Source organism: Mauremys mutica, chromosome 2 (assembly GCF_020497125.1).
Source record: "Mauremys mutica isolate MM-2020 ecotype Southern chromosome 2, ASM2049712v1, whole genome shotgun sequence".
Taxonomy (NCBI): domain Eukaryota; kingdom Metazoa; phylum Chordata; order Testudines; family Geoemydidae; genus Mauremys; species Mauremys mutica.
In genome coordinates this window covers 285,764,098-285,787,131 of record NC_059073.1, presented here as the reverse complement: position 1 = coordinate 285,787,131, position 23,034 = coordinate 285,764,098, and the positions used below count along the sequence as shown (strand labels likewise).

Here is a 23,034-nt window from a genome sequence, read left to right as displayed (position 1 = left end):
TATATATTCACAGTATATGTTTGCCTAAGTAACCTAGATTAGGGATTTGAGATAGCCGTCAGATAGTGAAGATAAAGAAGAAGATAAATTTATATATAAACAGAATATCCAGACCTTTATCTAAAGACAAATCAAAAAAATATTTTCCATTAAGGTATAATATTTTCTAATGACAAAACAATGAAAATGCCTTAACTCAGGGGTCGGCAACCTTTCAGAAGTGGTGTGCCGAGTTTTCATTTATTCACTCTAATTTAAGGTTCCGAGTTCCAGTAATACATTTAAACATTTTTAGAAGGTCTCTTTCTATAAGTCTATAACAGATAACTAAACTATTGCTGTATGTAAAGTAAATAAGGTTTTTAAAATGTTTAAGAAGCTTCATTTAAAATTAAATTAAAATGCAGAGCCCCCCAGCCAGGTCAGGACCTGGGCAGTGTGAGTGCCACTGAAAATCAGCTTGCGTGCCGCCTTTGGCACGCGTGCCATAGGTTACCTCCCCCTGCCTTAACTGATATCATATAATTAGAGCACTAATTTCACACTTGTGTCACAAAGAGATTAGTGAGAAAAGTGATGTTAAACAAAGATTGAGGTTAAAAAGAATGTTTTAAAAGTTTAGCACCAGGCCCACCTCTGTTGGAGATTTCTTTCAAGCATCCCACCAGTTTTGAATCTGGTGCCTAAATATTATAATGCCATGTATAGTGCAAATGTCTACAACAGATAGTTTAGCAAGTATGGGGCTTCTGAGGCTGGCAATATTCTAAAGGGCGATGACCTCTCAAGTTCAGGATATTCCTGTTATGTTACTGGCAGCAGAGGTGTGTTGGCTCTATCTATACAAGAATGATGGGTCTGAACCATTATCTGCTAAGCGCTGATTCCTGTGGAGCTCTTTTTGAGCTGATGCTGTGGAGGTGTGTGCAGTAAAAGAATCTAAATATAATAGGATAGGAATCACAAACGTCATCTGACATTTGGAGATGTACCAATGTAATTTTTGCATGTTCAAAATGTTTTTGTTTAGTTGAGAAACAGAGAGAGAGAATTTGAGTCCCATCAAACGTATAATGCTCAGCCTGTTTTCAAGAGGGTATAAAATACAATAGGATAGCTCCGAAATCTCAACTTTTTTTTTCTTCACAGCTGTGGGAGTGAAGGTGAGGAACTAATAATTGATTTGCAGTTTTATACCAGAGTGACAATGGACATAATTTGGCCTCTGGTATTTTCATTTTGGGTCTGTGTTGAGAATAGTTGGCTAGCGGCGCTGATTTATACCAATCTGTGCACTAATGGTGTCTTTAGGAGAGATGAGGAATAAAATGAGATCCAAAAATAGATTTTCAATTGTAGATTAACATAACCCAGATCTCCAGCAATTATAGGCATATGCAATCACTGTTTCACTTTTAGGACATACCCCGTGAGACTTACTTAGGAGTGGAGATCCAAAATTGTTCACAGAACAATTTAAGTGCTAATTCTCTCCCATTTTATGTCAAATCATAATTTTTGCCCTTGAAAAACTCAAAATTGTATATTACAACATCAGGAATTACTGCAGAAAATCTTAACAGATTTCACATAATTTCCACAAGAATCTGCACATATTGGTGGAGATTCTCCTTCTCATGTAAAAAGTCCTTTGTCCCTTTACACAATTCTCAAGGAAAGGAAATTTTAAAGTGGAAGTAAATTACACTTACACTCACTTTAAGACTCATTTACATGGCCAGATTGAAGTCCGAATGGGGCCAGAATTTCTGTCCACAAGTAGAGAAAGAGGCTGAGAGACAGATTTTAATGGTATTTAGGCACTAAAGATTCAGACAGGCACTAAAGCTTTTCCAAAAGTGTGTAGGTGCAGAAATCCCATTGAAATTAATGGGAATTAGGTGTCCATGTGCTTTTGAAAATTCCACTATGATAAATTCCCACAGTGAATAAGATTTGTCTCTTTAGCACCGACACAAATGCTGTGTGCTCTGAGTTTATTAGAACGTAGCAAGTAATTTCCCCTTGATGCTATGAATATCCTGTAACTTTTCTGTAAAGTAATTAAAAGACATACAGTTTTTAAATCCCATTAGGGACTTTAGCTGTGTAAAATTAGTAAGGAAAAGAGATGGTATAACTAACGTTTTGCAAGTTCATTGGGATTTTATATTGCCATGAAAGACCCCATGCATAGCATGGTCTTACGATACATGATTGCATTCTCTTTTAAATCATTGCTTCACCATGGGACTCTGCAGGTTCAGTAACTGATGCTGGCCATAATTCAGGGTTTCTTTTTTTAAAAAGGTTCTTGGTTAATCACAAGAAACTAGTATGTTAATGAAAAGCTAGCCTTTAAATCCACTGTTAAAAGGCAACTTCTATTAGCCTCAAGAAGAACAAGTAAAGCAGTTGACACTTTCTCTCTTCTGGATGCAAATGCAAGGGCAACAGGGCCAAGCTCAGAAAGGCTTTTTTCTGGACACACTAAGATAAAGTTTTAGTTTAATTTAGAATGGAAAAAATTTCTGGTGTCAGCTGTTGACTCACCGCACATCGCTATTTCTGTGACTGTCTCCAAAGAGAAGTTGTTGCAGGACACAGGCTTGAACTGCGGCCAATACTCCACATGGGCCGCCCTAAAATGAATAATACACTGGATGAACAAAACAACTAGCACTGTTTGATGCTGGTGAGAACTTTTCACAACCCATGTGTTTTCATTCAAGTTTAAAGCCATCCTTTGATGTATCTGTTTTGCTTACTGAATTTGCAGCATTGTGCTGCTTTTTGAAGCAACTGAAAAGTCAGCATTACTAATTGAGGTTCTGTTTCCTCTGTGTTCTGTTTGAAAGTGCCTAGAACATACCGTACAGAGATCTATGAAGACAAGGACAGGAGTTTTATCTCCTCCACCATCAAGCAAAAATATTGCTCCTAATGCCCCTTGAACATGCACCTTACCTGAAGATGAAAACAAATGAGAAGGTCTATATTCCTACCTTTTGAAATTAATCGCTAGGTAGAGCCCCCCGCCCCCACAGCCTATTCATGAATTAAATCCCATAAAAACTCTCAAAATGGGGTTTCAGTGGTATATATGTCTGGTGTGGGCCCTCTGCACAGGGAAGAATTTCACCCACAGAGAATAACAGGGAGAGACAGAGGTTGTGTGCTAAATGGGCTTGATTCAGACACTGTCACGGGAAGATGAAAAGCTCCTCTCTCTGCATATGTTACTGTTTTCAAGTCCAGGTTCATACTTAAATATATGAGCCAACCCTTTATATTCTTGTGCATTAATGTGATCTGCCATCTTAGAGCATTATAAAAAACAGGTCAGCCACAATACGGTTTAAAGTATGTAAGAGGCTTCAATCCACTCTTGTGTCAAAGGCCTAGAGAGGCATGGCCCATCACAAGCTCACATTTTAAACTGCATCCAGTTATGCAATTTTTATTTAGTGAGGCACTTCATTTTGTTACTTATTATAGGTATGTGCAATGCCTTGCACAATGAGGCCCAGGGGCGGCTCTAGCTTTTGTGCCGTATCAAGCATGGCAGTCAGGCAGCCTTCGGCGGCTTCTCTGAGGGAGGTCCCCGGTCCTGCGGATTTGGCGGCTTGCCAGCGGGAGGTCCGCCGGTCCCGCGGCTTTGGCGTACCCATCGCTGAATTGACGCCGAATCTGCGGGACCGAGGACCTCCCGCAGGCAAGCCGCCGAAGGCTGCCTGACTGCCGCCCTCACAGGGACCGGCAGGGCACCCCCCGTGCTTGCTGCCCCAGGCGCCCGCTTGGAGTGCTGGTGCCTGGAGCCGCCGCTGATCAGGCCCCAGCCTCTGAAAGAGGCCTCTAGGTGCTACCACAATATAAATAATAGATAATAAATGCATTTCATCCAGAACAAATATTCAGCAGAGAAACTTAACTTTTTCTTCACTCTCTCAATAAATCATTTAAATAACTAATGAGTGAAACTTTGAAAAACTGACCTGTGGAAAACAGCAGGGTTTATTTCAGTCTATCAAGGAAAGCTCCTGATATTAAAAGTTTACATGAAACACAGCAACTGTTTAAGATCACTCAGAACTACTATGGTTTAACAACTAGAGTGAAACACAGAAACTAACACTGTAAAGCAGCAGTATACAACCAGTTAAGTGAAGTCAAGCTAGGAAGTGAAGAGAAAAATAAAGTATCCATTTGAAATTTACAAATGTAACCAGAATTCCAGGGTTTACTCCCCTTCTTTTGGTCTCCATAGGACCTTTAATGGAAGACAGACATCTTTAATGACCAAAGATGTTCTAGACCTCAAGATGATGGCACCTCTTGTAGCAGAATGTTTCCTAAAGCATTGGTTCAAAATTGACTTAAAGGAATAAATGTCACCTACTGATTCCCCATACTTCCTGGAGCACCCTGAGTTTTCTTCTGAAGTTTTCCATCTAGCCCAACTCTCCTTAAAAGATTTAGCTATTTTGCAGATTTCTGAAGTAAAATTCCATTCATTAACCAGTGATGAAAAAGAAAAGGGGATATCTTTTAAAGAAGGGTGGTTTCTTTTATTAAGGTAACACACAACTTCTGGAAACTTTAGGTTAAAGGTAAAGATCATGGAGCTTTTAAGGAAGTCATTTACTGTACCTTTTTTTGAACGATGCCGTATTTTAGCTGTGGTATACTGTTAAATGTAAAGTTCTGTATTTTCCATTCTTCACTGAAGCAACAAAGGCTTGAGCCAAACAAAAGATTTTTTATTTCCTAAAAAAAAAGGGGGGGAAAAGCTCTCATTTTAAAAACAAACCCAATAGGTATATTTTCTTTCCATAATTTATAATAAGGAGGCATGTGGCAGGATAATTACTAACTCTATATAACCACCCTTTTAATTTCTGTTTTATAAATACTGTAAATAGCAGGGCAATTCCACTGAAAAGGAGTCATTTTTTCCTTTTCCTGCAATGTTCCTTTAGCACATTATGTTCCTTCAGCACATAATGCTATGTGTTGCTCAGCATTATGAGCTTTTTTCTGTAGATCATTGGATAAACGGTGTTTCTTGAAATGTTCACATAAGACAGCCTCAAACTTAACTACGAGAGGAATAATATGTACTACTGGTTAAAAAAAAAAGATTTTGCTATGGTCCTCTCTTGAAGAGTTTTCAATTTCCCACACCCCAGTAAAAGATATCATCCAATGGGGTGAAATATAAGCTGTGAAAGAAGTAACTTAGCTGGCACATTATGTAGAATAGACAATCTGTTTCATCTACCAAAGGTGGTGGTATGAGACCCATGTTGTTCAAAGTTTTGAATAACACTTGTGTTGGGACATGTAACAAACTATCACATTCAGATATTAACACCAACCAAATTTGGACTCAAGTATCAGAGGGGGAGCGGTGTTAGTCTGGATCTGTAAAAGCAGCAAAGAGTCCTGTGGCACCTTATAGACATCTGTTAGTCTATAAGGTGCCACAGGACTCTTTGCTGCTTTTACAAATTCGGACTGTTGACCCCAATCAGGAGTAGCTTTACTGAAGTCAATGGAGTTATGCTAGTGTAAGTGGATGTAAGTAAGAATCAGACTCCTTCAGTGTTTGAATACTTATTCAGACTACTTTGGTATAGAAATCAGGCTGGGAATCATTCTCAAGAGATTTGTAGTGATTTTTAGCTCTGGTTGAGTGGGAAGTGCTATAAGAATAGCCCTTCACATGGTTTTTAGAGACTTCTGCATCTGCCCGAAATAAAAGAGATAAAGATGCATGAGAAAATGGAGGGAGCACTAGGGAATAAAATAATTCAAATTACTCTAAACCTCATGAAAGGTTTAGTTTGGGGATAGGTAAACATGCAAATTTGTTTCCGTTAGAGAGAGAGAAAGATGAAGGTACAGAATAACTTTTATTTTAGCCAAACCAGTTTGTCCACAACTAGTGATAACCCAGGTGTGCTAATGAACAAGTCTACACCTTCCCACTCATAAACATACAATACCAACACACCAAGGGCCTGATTCATCTTGAACTGAAGTCAGTCAATTAGGAGTCTTTCCACTGACTTCAATGGCATTGGATTAGGCCCCGAGTAAAATGGGGGAAATAAATTCTTATTTTGTACTTGTTTGTGAGGTTTCGCAGCTCCAAACATGGTCTATGAAATAATAACAATACATTGAACCTGTACAGTACACTTCATCCAAGGCTCTTGAAGCACCCTACAAAAAATAACTGATGGATGAAGCCTTACAATATAACTATGAGGAAGGTAAATACAATTATTACTATTTTACAAATGCATAAAATGGATGGAGGAGTGTGAGTTGCCCAAGGTCACCCAGAAGTCAGTGGAATATCAGTAAGAGATCCCAGTAGTCCTCCTTCCTTATTCTAACCCCCCCTTAAAATACTGCTTTTGAAATAACTGATTAAAAATTAGAAAAGGTCAAAGATGCACAATTGACTGGAACCATTAACAAAGGAATGTAAAAATGTAATTTTAATGATTATTAGGATTTACTGGATTATGAATCTCAGATGCACTAAATATAAAAAGCAAAACCTATTGTAGCTTTGTCTTACTCAATAAAAATAACAGGTTTTAATGCATCATTTTGTGTTTATCATCATACATTTGTCTTACTTTTGCTAGGGAAATATCAATTGCCTTTGATACTATTTCAAGTGTATACAGCGTTGAAAGTTCTGGGATCCTACTAACTTCCCCAATCGTTGCTTCATCATCGAAATCAACTGAAAGAGAAGAAACCTTGTAATATGCAGAATGCTGTCTGGTAAACCAAATTCTGCCCTCCAATACCTCCAGGTAACCCACTGCTAGTGGTTTATCATAATGACCGATGCAACTTTAATACCATTGATCTTTAAAAAGTTACGATACAAATTAGATCATGAGAGCCACTGTTTCTTATGCCCCAATAATTTTGTATTAAATTTGTTCAACGGACAATTAAATGAAAATGGTTTATTTGTTTGTTTAAATTTCCTAAGTGCTAGTTGCACTTTCTTGGCCTGGCATCTAAAAGTTAAACTGGGATTGAAGTGAGCACACAATCTTATGTAGGAAATTAAAACACAACTATATGTACCTTGAATCAACTAAGACTTGATCAAAAACGGATCATTATGCACGTTGCTGTTAAGTTTTATTTGCTGTGACAAATATGAGAGATAGACCAAAGCGAAGCACGACATGACATACCTAGTTCTAGGACACCTTTTATCTGGTCACTTTTATTGGATATGGATGATGGAGTCTTTCTAAATTAAAATGAATTAAAGAACAAATTACCAAAGGTTCACATTTAATGAAACAGCAATACAGAAGATTAAGTTAAATAATGTATAAACAATCAAACCTTATTAGGGCAAAATCAAATTTTTCACAGAAGTATATGGCATTCTATATGGGATATAGACAATCACTAAAGCCAGAAAAGCAGTCTGCACATTGCAACATAGTGCAATCAATTTGTATCACTAAATGTAACTCCACTATGACTCAGATCCTGCAAGCTCATATGCATGGGCAGGACTTTACACCCCCATGGAGTCTCAACTGACGTCTATGGCGCTCTGCATGAGTACAATGTTTGGGTGCCCACAACTCAGCTTGCAGGACTGGGACCCATGGCGTGAAATTCACTCCTGCATGAGGCCTATGGACCACTTAAACCCAACTTAAATCCTTAAAATAAAATTTAAGTGGGATATAAACGGTGCTGGCTCACATACTGACCTTATTTGTAAATTGTGTATCAACAAGTTAAACATTTATAGAAATAAGTAAATGATGATAAAAGCTAATTTTTTTCAAACTTGGCTATGAAGTTAGACTCCTAAATATCAGTCGGATTTTCAGAGGTAGCACAGGCTTGTTGTTCCCATTGAATTCACGCCAAAGTGAATACAGTCCAAGGAAAAGTTTCCTACTGTCATTGTTAAAGAGGATTTTTTGTTTTTCAAAATAATAACACTGAATCATTTTTCATCCATCTTTTGTTTGGAAAACTTTGTTGCAAATGACAGTCCTTTCAAAAACTGTATGGAATAATTTCCTCAGAAACACTCTTTGTATGCACGCTGCTATTATTATAACAACAGTTGCTGCCATATCACATACTTTCCATTAACTTAATTTCCTTTTTTCACTGTGTAAAAGGAGATGAATGAAAGCAGAATACACATACACACCTCACTCGGGACTTTTCCAGTCTGAAACCTTTTTGACACCTTTTCCCCTTACAAGCCTTTCTAGAACATAAAAGTAGGAACTACCATGCTGTTTTTCTCCATAAAAGCATTCAGGGATTGATTCAACTAAATCTGGCGGCATGCACCGAGTCACAACAAATAGACACTCTACAGTGGGAAATGAATCACCCATATTACTAGTAAGTCAAAGAATTAATGTTCATGGGCTCAGTCCTGAGATCTAAGTAGGTGGGTTGAGAGCAAATATGCATAGCAACATATGAAAAGATTCTGAGTAACAGTGGAAAATAGCAGTACCTTTTACTACAGTGTTTTTTAATATACAATTAGTAGTAGTAGTAGTATTTATTACGCATTAGGAGTGATAATCATGGAGCAGAACCCCAGTGTGCTGGGTGCTCTATAGAAACAGATCAAAAATACAGACCTTGCCCCAATGAGATTACAATCAAAGAATAAGACAAGACACCCCAGATGGATACAGAAGGACAGGGGAGCACAAGGAAAGAATGAAACAGTATTGGTCAGCATGATGGGCAATGGTGTCAGCACACCAGCGGACTAACCATTGTCACGTAAATTACAGTACATTCTAACAGATCTTACTAATATCGGTTTCCATCATTCTTTTCAATTCATTTTTTTTCTGTGCTACTTACTAATATTTTCATACTTACTGCTCAGGTGGAGGGTATCAATAAAATCGATGTTTGCACACAGAATGTGTTTCAACTGAATACTGAAGTCACCCCACCACGCTTACAACAGTAACATGCTTTTTTATTTTTATTTCTGAGATTGCAAACTATTCCACCTGGCTTCCTAGCAAGAATGTGTTTTCCTTTCAAGGTCAACCCCTTTGGGTCTAGTCTTACACATACAGTGACTCTGAAAGCTGAGATTGCAATACACATAGGGTTTGGATATAAAGGAAAGTTACCAAAAGTGCCATTTGGTAGAAGTCATTGTTCCTATCTACATCAGCATTGTTTACACTTAAAAGAGTGTGTGTGTGTGTCACCAAAAAAAGCCACTCACCTCCATTTACATTACATTGCACTTCACCATGGCACAGGTCGAAGATTTGATCACGAATTGAGCCACAAAAGTGATAGGATATATTACAGAGATTACAGACTAGGATTGTCGGAGATGATAACTGCCAAATGCTGCCAATGGCAGTCTGAAATGGAAGGACAGGGTTTACCGATCATGTTCTTTACCCCTTTAGAAGGAGCCTATCATGCAGCCTTGCATCAGCATTTACATCTCTGTCTCTCTCTATATATATTAATGCTCACACACATTAATAAATTTATCCTCTTTAAAGTACTCTAAAGGTATGGAAGTATTATTATCCCTATTTTTATAGATGGGAAACTAAAACACAGAAGAGTTAAATGACTTGCCCAAGGCCACACAAGGGGTGTGTGGCAGAACTAGAAACTGAACTGAATCCAGATCTCCATCCATCGTCTTAACATGCCCAATCACCTTAGTATCTGACTGCCTTTTGAAACAGAAAGGACTGGAAACAGGTTAAGTTGATATTCTGACTCTTTCCTCTCCAAAACTCTTCTTCTCACAAAAAATTCTCAACCTGAAAGCAATTGCAAATGAAAAAATATACAGACCCACCACTGAAAGAACTGAAAGAAAGTCTAAATGGATGATCTCAGAGAACTTCCAAGGCGTATATCACTGGGGAAAGCACCAAAAGCAGAGCTCCACGTAGGATGGTTGCCTGCACAGAAGGGTATTTTTGCAGGTGGAGATTATTTGTGAGCTCCCTTCTTAAGTTACTTGAAACTTCGTCAGAACTTTAACTGTTATTTCCACTTCAACAGATGGCTACCATTCCAGGAACATTTATTGTGCATATAAAATCACACAATTAAAGCACTTTGCAAGGAGGAAGTCATCCGTCATGTCAGAAAAATGGGGCAGGAAGAAAATATGTTTTATTATAAATATACCATACTGTACTTTCTCCAAATATTTGAACATTCCTCTTTCAACTCCATGCATAGAAAATGTTGTTTACATAGGACAACCAAACTCAGAGAAAGTTCTTCCCTCTGCACAATAATGCATGTGTCCTCTACGGTTTCCTATTTATATTAACCTACGCTGGAGGTCAAACAAACAAACGTGCTTCTAAAATAAGCAATGGTCACCAGCTATTTCAGAGTAACTAACTGTGTTGGAAAACCATGGTTTCCTTGTCAATTTAATGCATTCTGCGGCTCTTGCATGGTACTTACATCTTGCCTCTGAAATAACGTAGAGATTCAGAAGAATTCCTACAGGTTCTGAAACAATCCTAGAGTTGTATACTGTTCTGTTGCTGTACACACAGTACAATAGATGTATACAGCCCTTATTCCATTCTTGTGATACTGGAGCCTGGAGCCCATAGGGCTAGCTTGCCTTTATTATATTCACTGCCTTGCCTTCATTATATTTAGCTGTTTTCATTATATTCAGCTGTACCACAAGAAATCTACGGTATCCTGTATCCTGTAAGATATTAGATGAAGCATAAGTTATCATAAGTGTGGTTAAATAGGCCATAACCCGTGGCATAGATCAACTGTTACCTTTAGATTTTAAGAACTAGGGAGAGCTTGCTCAATAGTAGGAGGTGGAATGTGCCACTAAGTGCCACCACAAGGAACATAGGAGTAATAACCCAACATCTGCTTAAGCAAGGGTTGATGGGTATGATCACGAGCTGACATAGTAGTACAGGGATTGGCAACCTTTGGCACGCAGCCTGGCAGGGAAAGCCGCTGGCGGGCTGGGACGGTTTGTTTACCTGCAGTGTCCACAGGTTCGGCCAATCGCAGCTCCCTCTGGCCGCGGTTCACCACTCCAGGCCAATAGGGACTGTGGGGAGCGGCGCGGGCTGAGGGATGTGCTGGCCGCTGCTTCCCGCAGCTCCCATTGGCCTGGAGCGGCAAACTGCGGCCAGTGGGAGCTGCAATTGGCCGAACCTGCAGACACTGCAATTAAACAAACCATCCCGGCCCGCCAGCGGCTTTCCCTGCCGGGCCGCGTGCCAAAGGTTGCCGATCCCTGTGGTAGTACGTGTATCAATATACTAACCTATAGAAGAATGACACCTCAGCATTAGTAGGATGAGAAAATACAAATAATTAAAAGTGGAAAACCCATTACTGAATATGCATTAGATATAGTGGTGTCAGTGCAACATATCATATAAGTCGCATCCCCGCATGATGGGGTAGGAGAGAGAGGTGGCCCTTGGCAGGGACCAGAATGATGGCCACTCATGATGAGGAGGAAGGTGATGATGATGAGGAAGATAACGGCTAACATTTCAGGTCATCCTGCAAGACATGGTCTGAGTATATGGATGTGCAGAGGTACATTCTATAGTCTCTCTATCTACCTTATTGAGTTAGAGTGTTTGTGACTTTGCTAAAAGTATTAATACAATATTTGGAAATATAGAAGAGTTCCTACAGTGTGAGTGTTGCAACTGTGCATATTAGGGTTCCCAACTATATAGTAATTTTATAAAACTGGGTTTGATCTTGGGACAAGAACCTGTCACCCCTCAAAGGGATAACTGGGAATTCTTAAGTAATCAATATAATTATATAATCAATATTATATTATTACATTGGGCTACAAGATGTTCCAGAGGACTGGGAAAAAACTAATGTATTTTGTGCCAGTATTTTTAAAAGGTAAATGGGATGACCCACGTATATATAGGCTGGTTAGAGTGACAACGATTCTGGGCAAAATCATGGAAAGACTTATACAGGATGTAATCAGTAAAGAGTTAAAGGGGGGCAGCGTAATTAATGCCAATCAATATGGTTTTATGGAAAACAAATCTGGTCAGATAAACTCAATATAGTTTTTTTATGAAACTGCAAGTTTTGTTGACAACGGTAACTCTGTTAACATAATATACTTCTGTAAGTCATCTGACTGAGTATAGCATGAAAAATTAGCACCTATACAAAATCAACATAGCACACTTTAAATTGATTAAAACTGGCTGACTAATAGATCTCAAAAAGTTATTGTAAATGGGGAGTCATCACCAAATGGGGCATTTCTAGTGGTATCCCACAGGGATCTGTTCTTGGTCCTATGTAACGCAATATCGTTATCAATGATCTAGAAGAAAATTAAATAACTGTTGGCAAAGTTTGCAGATGACACAAAAATTGGAGAAGTGGTAAATAATGATGACATGTCAGTTCTATTGAGCAATATGGATTGCATGGTATGCTGGGCTCACTTGAATAACGTGTCTTAATGCAGATAACTACAATTTGTAACACTAGTACAATAAATAACTACAATTATCACTGGATATGGACAAGGAGCTAACATGAAGAAGGTGCAGTTCAGTTACAGATTCTACTCTTAATTAAGAATTCCAAATTAAAACTTCCATACTGGAAGTACCTCGCATCCCAACACCACATATAGTAATTAAGCTGAAATGCTCACACTGCTACTTTTAGCAAGCTGATTGAGCCCTGCTAGCACAAGCCTGTCTACCTAGGCTGGGAAGCTTGCTTCCAGCTGCAGTGCAGACATACCCTAAGACGCTCAAACGATGGCGGTAGCAGCCAGTAGAAGAGCTAAGGGAGGTAGACTGATTTACATTAAATAAAGGCACATTCAAGACACTGTCCATTGTACACGTGGCAATGACAACCCTAAATAATGCAAGACCCACATAAAAATTGGGTTCCCAGCATTTAACAGTCACATGAGTCCTCTCGGTTGTGGGTGGTTTAAGAGCTCTCTCTTTTGCTTGTCTAATAAAAAGTAGCCACTTCTTCAGTTTTTGACCTTCATTTGTTTTTAAGTATGTGGAAAGTGTTTGGCCTGACATTTCCTGTGAGAATACTTAGGAGTTTCAACAATCCCAGACAATCTAACTTAATAATTTCTAGCCAAATGAATTGTCTTCCTGAAAAGTAATGTCAAACCTGTAATAGGAACATGAAGAGAGCTTACACTGAACACCAGAGAAGCTCTCTTATCTCCATTTGTTATGATCAAAACCAAACAAAGATGATAGCTGATTGGTGAGAACAGGTACTGTAGAGATAGCCTTTACCTCCTGTTAAAGTAATCAGAAGGGGTATAAAGCTTTGGGAGAACATACTCTTTGAGCTACTGCCATACACGCAATTGTTCTTGTGTGACAGTGATTTCTTGCGCTAATTCTTCTTCCTAATGTGTTACATCAGATGTTCCCAAGCAGACATACTGAAAAGGAAACGTGTAAAGCCCTAAGTGCATAAATTAATGTGTACCGCCTTCCTGCTTTACATACAGTATGCTCTAGAGATACTGTATGTTTCCAGTGCTCTGATTAAGCAAGTTGTCGTGTTGACCAACTGCATTTTAGGCCATGCGGCTGTCCTCTTCCAGTTTGATGTGCTTTCCAAAAATAAAATATAATGAAGACGCAATTCACCATTTCCAGTAATTGCACACAGCCTCTTCCTATTAAATTTTGGGAAAATATTGAAAGGGCAGATGGCAACATGCACAGATGTTGTGTTGACATATCTGGTGCCATGAATCCACTGGCACCAAGCAAAAGGCCACAACAGATCACTAATCTTTCTTTTAGCTTTTCTTACCCATCCAGACTTTGTGTTATGAAAGGTGCTATGCAATTTGAGATAGCTGAAGGTTTCCTCCCCTCATTTATTTATCCTTTTTATATGGGATATTTAAATCCATAACCCCTAAATTGACCTGATCTTGTTTGACAGCAGTTCACTGCACTGCCAGTTAAGAGAGTCAAGCAGAGACCTATTCCCAGGCTCAAGGCTGAGGTGATGTGTTTAGTCTCTGCAGGGAGGTGCTGACTGCCCTATTCTTACAGTGCTTCCTGTCTGCAGAGTCACACAGCAGTATTGACGTCAGCTGCGGATCAAGCCACACGCCTACTCTCATGGCAAAGGGTACAGCATGGGGCAACACACACAAGCTGGGTTGGGAATTCAGAGAGGATGGAAAGGAAGCATGTACAGGTAACTATGTTAATTGCATTGCTTTAATGTTGAACGCCGAACCCAGACTAAACTGACCTTTTCTACAAACACTACCATTGTAAAGCTCATCCTCTACTGCCTATTATGGGAACAATTAAACACATTTTTGAAACATCAAACAAACCTACCACACACGGGTGTGGACCTAGGGCCTGATCCAATGCTCAGTGAAGCCAATTGGATTTCCGTGGGATCTGGATTAGACCCCACAACACAGTCATCCAAATCAGGCCACACCCTCTCAGAGCATAGTTTGAGCCCCATCAGTCATTGCTCAGCAGTTTGTAGGATAATGGCACTAATGCTTGCCTAATTAGCAGGTTTAGTTATTTTAGATAAAACAGTCCGAGCTGATAAATTAAGTTACATATTTAACAAGAGAGCATCACAGCCCACTGGATAAACAGCACATTTAAAAATATTTGAGGGGTAGCCGTGTTAGTCTGGATCTGTAAAAGCAGCCAAGAGTCTTGTGGCACCTTATAGACTGACACAAGACTCTTTGCTGCTTTTAAAAATATTTATTATACTTAGAAAAACTACTTATCCACAGGGTTAGCTGACAGAAAGGATTGGAGCCAATCATAACTCTTGGGTAAACGATATGCATTATATAACCTTCCTGGAAAGCTTTTTATTGTTTTTAACAAGGAAATTAAATTAAATTTTAAAAATGTACCATTAAATCCGGAATATTGATCAATGAAATTTAGGAAATCAAAAGTTAAAGATGAAACCTTATCCTTTACTGAAGCCAGTATGATTTCCCACCCCCCACACTTAAAGACAACATATGTTAAAGAAGGAGCAGCCATTTTAACTCTGAGGGCCTGATTCACCTGGCTTTTATACCAGTTGTACTCTGATGCATCTCCGCTGATTTCCATGAAGCTACAAGCATTAAATGGAGTTAACAAAATGATGAATCAAGCTCTGAATCTACTAGGATTTGTCAATATCACAAATCTTTGTAAAATCACGACTTTCTCAATCCTGGAATATTTTTTGTCTCTTCCTTGCTGTTACTAGTTACATATAATTCCAAGAAACATCCTCATGCGGCAACCCAAGTTCTAATGTCCCCCTTCACAAAAGGCTCCTCTTGAAGCACAAATTGGAAAATATACGGGCAGAAAAGTTGGGTGGAAAAGTTATTTTAAATAGATAATAAACAGTAGAACCCAGCTGCAGGTCTTTGTGACATTTAACTTGTTTTTATAAATATCATTAGTAGATGTCAGCTTAACAATAACATCATGGATGCAAAACTAAAATAGGAAAACTCCACCAGAGTTCAGTAATGTTAGGAATAAAGCAGAGTCCAACACCTTCCTCCTTGCCCTGCTCACCCTTACGCTGCCTCAGAAGTAATTAATGATGTCTTAATAACATCACATCAGCACTGATTTTTCCATCCCCTGGGCCATATCCTGTAGTCCTCCACCAGACAAAATTCTCACTGATGTTAATGGGAGTTTTGCCTGGTGAAGGATGACAGGGTCTGGCTCTATGCTGAAAGTGGATGTCTGCAGATGTTTATTTTATTCTATCTGGAGGAACTTCTTTGGCTCAGATGCTCCACTTTACTGTTCTGATAAAAGTTTATGAAGACTAAAAACCAAGTTAAAATGCTGATAAGCACTTTTCCTTTCCAGTCAGCTATTACATTTTTTTCCCAGGCTGCTGAAAAGTCATTTCAGTGTGATATGTCAAGTATTGTCTGCAAGCCATCCACATTTGTTACTCCAAGTGAAATAGCTCTGTTCTGGATTTGACAATTCTCTCTCCTACTTAACAAAAATGAGCTGTGAAAAATAAGAAGACATTTATCTGAAAAACCAAGAAGGATTTTCTTTTTGATATTACTGTCACTCAGATTAGGGAGAGTATTACAAAGATTTTGGGTAAATGGCTTGATTCTGATTTCACCTACACCAGTGGAAATTAGGAGTAACCTTCCTGAAGATAACGGAGTTACACCATTGTAAACCTGGGAGAAGAGTGGATCAGGCCCAGAGTATATCATATGAACACATTTTAGAACAAGAATTTCTTATGTCATTGAAGTTCTGAAATAAAGTGCTTTGTGTATTAGTTATTATTTTCCTTTTAGACAAGGAGAGAATGCAGTTAAAATTCAAGCGCAATATTGACTGTATCCAGATGTACACTTCCACTGAAATCAATATTTACGATGTTAGATCAACACAATTATTTTGACACCAGCTTTAAACTGGGAGGAATCCCCAGAAATGGAAGGATTCCCTCTTTTCCCAAGAGCAAAAAGGCTTGGCCATTTCCAGCAAAGCTGAAAATAAAAGGAAGGAAGTTAGCAACGTCAAGATTCTTAATGAGTTAGTCTAGTGGAATGTACAGTACACCTTCATTGGAATGCTCTCCATTGGAGCCCAGCCTTTAATTGCCCACTCAAATCAAGGATACAACTGTTCCACCTCCAACATAACAGACTTCTTCCAGGTTCATTTCTCATTTAGCACAAGGGAAAAACTGTGTGTGTGTGTGTGTGTGTGTGTGGTCGGTTAGCCCTTCAGAAATGAATATCCGTCTTCTGTGCTTATATTTTAATGTATGCCAGCACAGATGGCTTGTGGGTGGGAAGCATGCAACGGTTTACCAGGAGAAAAAAATAATCCTGAGCTCTAAGGCAGTTCTAAAGCTAATTAAGCATAGAGAATTGACAAGCGTAGGTTTGAGTCCTCCTATAGGCAATTAAGCTGTTTTACTCTAGTTTTAAAACTCAGTCATTTAAAGCAAGAACACTGATTATTTAAAGGGCCAAGTCACTGTTTTTGTTACTATATATATATTTTTTTTTGCTGGTTTCAGATAACTGGAGAAATAGTAAGAAATAACATTTGTATTTTAAAATTGGTCATGTTGATTTTTCTGCTGAGTTTCTTAGGGGGCAAGAGGTATTTGCTTCTAGTGGTCTTCTGTCTAGAGCTGGTCAACAATTTCTGGACAATTTTTTTTAAAGCTGATTTGTTGCTATTGAAACGGTTTGCGAAACGGGGTCAGAGTCAACAAATCTCCCGACTCAAAAAAATTTTGAAAAAAATGTTTCACATTTGTCAAAATATTTAATTGCAAATTTTCAAAATGAAAAATTCCAGTTTCCCAATCCAAAGTTTCAAAATCTAAGCTAATTTCACTAAAAAAGGGTAGAAAAAAACCTAACAAAATTGAAACAAAACATTTCAGAATTATAGAAATGAAATGTTTTGATTGACCTGAAATGAAAAAAAAAAAAAAAAAAAAAAAAAAAGCTTTTCCGGTTCATGAATAATTTAGAGATTTTGACATTTTGTCTAGATTAAAGATGGGAAAATATTTCAAACTCTGAATATATTTGTGGGACAGCAAAGCCCTTTCCTACTCAGCTCTACTTCTATTCCCCAAAATGTGTCTTCAGGTTGTTGGGGTTTTTACTATCCTTTTTACTGAAATGTATATGTAGGGAAAATCCTCTCGTAGCCAAGAATTTTTCATCATCTCTAAGTAAGAACTGTCAGTAGCATAATACAAATGTCCACTTTCATTAACCTCAGTTAAAGTAAGAGTGAGAAAGTGAGTGATGATTCAGAAGACAAAACAAAGTGATTCAGACTCACAGCTGACAGTCACATGTAGAAATGCCATATTGCAAAGAATAGAGAAAGCTCCTGTACTCACCAAGACATAGGAATGCAGAACTACTGCACCACAACAGATTCCGCTAAGCCAGTATCCTACATCTAGCATTGGCTCATAAAGAGTGGTTCAGAGGAAGACACTCAGGAAAAGATTATGTTTACATCACTGTCCAGAACTGAAACTAATAAGACATGAGCTTGCAATGCAATGTAGTGGCAAGAGACACCAATGTTATTTTTCAACGCATACTAAGAAGGATAACATCAACAGAAAGATTTTTAATCTCCATGTGGCACTGGTGAGACATGCCTAGACATTATGGGAGCCCTGAGTACTAGAAAGAAATAGGAAGGAAATTAAAGAAGAGCAGCAAAAGACAAAAATTCAGAGGTTGCAGGGACAGAATTATGAGCAAATATTAAAATCATTATATATAAATTTTAGTCAAATGATGACAAATGGAATAAGATAACTGTCTGGAGGTACTTAAAAGGGGTAAACAAAAAGCAGAGAGAGGAATGACCAGGGTGGTAAAAGCAGCTACAACTACAAATAATGGGATAGAATTAAGCAAAAGAAAATTTAGGCTGAATATAAGGAGGGAAATCCTAAAACTAAGATCTATTAGACTTTGGAATAGATCCCCAAGGGAAATGGTGGGGGAGTTCTGTGGCTTGAGCCATTTAAAGACTGAACTGGACAAAACCCTGGAAAATGTGCTGTAGTAAATATATATATAGTACTGAATAATATACTGTAGAGCAAAGTGACCTAAAAAGGTCTTTTCCATCTCTAATTTCAATGATTCTATGAAATATGACTAATGTTCCAATGAAGGCATTAGTATCTATGGCAATTCACTACATTTGGCCTGCTTGTGTTTGGATGCACAGCACAGCTCGGAAAGAATTCATGACAGAATAATGAGTCTTTGCCGTGATGTTTTTGGAACAATTAAAAAGTTCCCATCTGGGGAATTTTGGTTAAAAGGCTATGCATTGCCATATAGGAAAAGAAATTCTGGCAGTGGACTCATTTGGCACTTACTCCATAGCTAGTGGAGATGGAGCACATCACAGAGATGCTAAGGTTTTGGTTGGAAGAAGATGGCTGACGCCAAGCCACATGCTCATAAAACAGCCCCTATTCTTCAAATTACCTAGCTACATTGGCAGAGTCTTGAAAGGAAATCACTAGCTCACATTCCATTTCTAGCCAAGACTGCAGGCAGTAAAGAGGACATTATAGAAGGCGTAATTAGAGGTACAGAAGAGGTAGGGATGACTAGTGTTCACAATGAAAGTATGAGTAAAAACTCAATAAGTGCCTCATTCCTGATCCTGTATTATAAATCCCTTCCTTTGGACAATGGGATCTTCTGAGATATTACAGGAACACAAGAGCAGAAGGGACCTACTGAGTCACCGACTTCAGTCCTCTGTTATCACAGGCAACCCATATCCTTTTGTTTATTTATGGAAGAAGGAAACTATTCTAGTGTAAAACAGTTCTGTCTCTTTTTGTGGCACTGTCTGCCCTTCCCTTTTTAGCTTCTACAGTACAGGCAAGATATTCTTGAACTGATCTCTTTGTTTGGTCTCCTGGTTCTCCGTGTAATTCCATAGGTATAGTCATGCTTCCTTTGCTGTTGAGATTTTAGCATCTAGTATGTTTTCCTGGGGAATTAATTTTTTTCCACTCCATATGCCATGGCAGGCAGAACACAGATGTCAAAACTCCCAGAATGTGATACCTTTTGATGGGCCAGATCTTCTCACCCAGCTAGGGGCAGACATAGGTCCTGAAAACATCAGAACTGTTGCAGTTACACAGAGGGCCTACCCTCAGAGATTGCACGTCACTAACAATGTTTTCAAGTACCATAAATTGAAATGAAAGGATAATGAGGATAGAAAGGCATAGCTGAAGAATGATGAGCTTTACTGGTGATGAACATAGAAAGGGTAAGAAAAAAAAGCTTGATTTTGAGATTTTACATTGACTGGCATTGGAAGTTTGAAAAATCATTTTTGACTTGTTAAATTGAGCAATGTTGATATGAAGTCATGTGAAGGTGTCATATTTACAGCCTTTTTCACTGTGTAAAAGAGTATATACTCTGTGTGTGTGTGTGTGTGTGTGTGTGTGTGTGTGTGTGTGTGTGTGTGTGTGTGTGTATATATAATCTCACAAGGACTATAAAATATACCTATTACTTAGATATAGACCCTCACAGGAACTATGCCAATGCCAGACTCCATCCTGTGTCGCCCATTCCCAGCTTCTGGCAAATAGAGGCAAGGGACACATGTCTTATATGGTTTAATACATAGCTAGAAGAGGATGAGTTAGGGAATTAGATTTGTTGTCAATTATTTATTACTCAGGATTCATGCAGATTTGCTGCCACCTACCTATGATTTCTCCTCTTTTGTAGGGTTATATTAAAAAGGACAGAATTTCGAAGTAAAGGCATGCATTTTGTGCATGAAATTACCACGAGTGAATGCACAAATTGTATAAAGCACTTGAAAGCATGTAACACTATTTTTGGATCAAATCTGTAGTGGCGTGGAAGAGACCATATGACCCTGACAAGATCTAACTCTTGAGGAACACAGAGAAAATAACACCTTTGTTCTTCTCATTTGCACTCCTTAATTTTGTGTAGAAGCACTAAGACACCACAGTGATAGGCACTATTTAAGTTAGATATTTTTTCCATTTCTAACTTCTGTGACTAAAGGGATGTTTTAAAAGTTATTACATGGCAGTAGACGCAATATATCTACAAGGGGATGCATGATAAGTCAGAAGTGTATTGAAAAATAGAGAGGTCTCCATTAAGAAATCAACATTTGACCACAATTACCCCTGATAGTGTAATAAATGTAGTTAAATGTTGACTTTTTAATGGTGGATGTTTGGAATCTTTGTCAGACCTAGAAAATGGAGAACATCTGTTAAGGTAAATAAATCAGATATTAATCCAGAGATCCCTAATGGTGTCCTTTAAATAAACTGATAAATGCCACAAGCTACATCCATATTTTTTGTTTTGAATTGATTTTTGTAAATTCAGTCAGCTATTTTATTAAAAACTACTTAATAAGAAACAATAGCAACTAAGTTTGCTTTTTTAAGTATATTTGGAGAATAATTGTATTACTACAGCTGATCATTTCTGGAAAGATTCCATTCATAGTCAGTTCATCATTCCTCTTATATGTAAATCCAAAATGGCTGAGCATTTCATTTTGGTTGTAAGAGAAATCCAAATGTCTTCTCAGTTTGTCTACCTGGCTAAGATGTGCCTATAAAAATAAGATTATAATCCTGCAGTTCTTATTCAGGACAACTCCCAACAAAGCTAATGCAATGTTGGCCTCAGTACAGACCGTTAAATATAGATGACTAGTTTTGAGTTTCTATTTTTAATACTGTAAAAAATATATATATATTAGTCTAAACTAGTCAATAGAGCACTAGACTGAGATTTAGGATACGTGGGTTCTATTCCCAGCAGTCGCGAATTTAGCCACAGAGCCAACAGGGCCTGTGCCCAGGGGCCCTGGCCAATTTGGAGGCCTCTGGAAAAATGGGCACCCCCGTGCCCCAACCTGTTCTGCCCGCTTGGCACTCCTACCAGGGAGCAGGGGAAGTCCCCATGACCTAACCGGCAGGAGTGCTGGGCAGGTGGGGTAGGGCAAGGCCCCGTGCCCCGACCCTGCTCCCCGGCAGCAGCGCCGGGTGGGCAGGGGAAGCCCCTGTGCCCTGACCAAGCTCCCCAGCAGGAGTGCCGGAAGGGGAGGTGGGGTAGGGCAAACTCTCCTGCCCTGACCTCATTTCCCCAGCAGGTGCACCAGGCAGGGGTGGGGGGGGGGACTGCATGTGAAAGGGGCGGGGAGGGCCACCATTTGCTCTGGCCCCGGGCCCCACAAACCCCTAATCCACCTCTGATTCCCAGCTCTGCCATGGGCCTGCTTGGTGACCTTGGGAAAGTCACATCACCTCTCTGTGCATCAGTTTCTCCATCTAAAAGGGGAAAATGATATCTCCTTTGTAATTGCTTTGAAATCTCCTGTTAAAAAGTGTAAGAGATCAGTATTATCATGGTCATTATTAAACTGAAGTTAGTTAACAGATACCCTCCTGTGCCCCCCAGTTCTTGCCTTGTCTAAGACTAATCAATGATATAATGACTCACAGCACCGTGTTTGTCTTTCCCTTTTACTTAAGTGTGGGAGCCCAAATATTGACGAATCCATATTTCTCCAGTAGATTTTTATAAACAGTTATTTTTCTCTGCTCTGTCAGCCGCTGTTATTCATTGATATTCAGATAGTCCTTTGATGCAGTGCTGTGGTTTTGCCTTCTTTTTTTTGCCAAGTGCATATATAGACAAAAGGTGCCTGGGGTGGTGAATAACAATAAGAACCTTTGAAAATGGCAAGCCAGAAAAAGGAAAAGAAAACAGGAATGAAAAATAAGACTGGAATGTCTTTACTTTGCTAAAGGAAAAAAAGAGAAAGATTACAAAACCCTGCGGGTGAACCAGCAGTCCTAAACTAAATTTCAAATATTAATCGAGAAGGGTCAAATTCTGTCATCATTAACACTGAAGTCAATGGAACTATGGGAGTTACAGAGAGTGGACTTTGGCTCCAAATAAATAGTGACTGTTCTACTTTCTCAGACAGATCCTGCAAAGTTATTAGTATTTATTATTTGTACTATTCTAGCACCTGGGAGCCCTACTTCTGCACCAGGACCCAGTCATGCTAGGCACTGTAGAAACACAGAATAAAAAAACAATCCCTACCTAAGAGAGTCTACAACGGAAGTGCTAAACTCTCTGCCCAAATGCGGCAAAGCACTTAAGCAAGTGGTTAATTTTAAGCACAGGAGCAGTCCCCCTGACTTCAAAGACAATACTCAGGTGCTCAAAGTACTGAAGTACTTTGTGGTTTGGCCAGTGTTCTCAGCACCCATGCAAGAGCCTGTGAGCCGTATGTCAGCAAGTTCTTAAAGATACTAATACCAATGCAATGATTAAACAGACTGTTTATG

The 23,034-nt window shown here is 38.9% G+C and overlaps 1 protein-coding gene across 3 annotated transcripts in view; it reads right to left on the bottom strand.

Moving 5' to 3' along the window:
* The window catches only part of MINDY4 (MINDY lysine 48 deubiquitinase 4), a 103,560-nt gene that overhangs the window by 54,837 nt on the left and 25,689 nt on the right, over positions 1-23,034 (bottom strand). For all 3 annotated transcript variants that reach the window (XM_045004378.1, XM_045004377.1, XM_045004376.1), the window contains 4 exons: positions 7,233-7,291; positions 6,654-6,763; positions 4,651-4,767; positions 2,554-2,642 (listed from right to left, as the gene is read on the bottom strand). In XM_045004378.1, the coding sequence (XP_044860313.1) occupies positions 2,554-2,642; positions 4,651-4,767; positions 6,654-6,763; positions 7,233-7,291 (375 nt within the window). The remainder of the gene's footprint in view (positions 1-2,553; positions 2,643-4,650; positions 4,768-6,653; positions 6,764-7,232; positions 7,292-23,034) is intronic.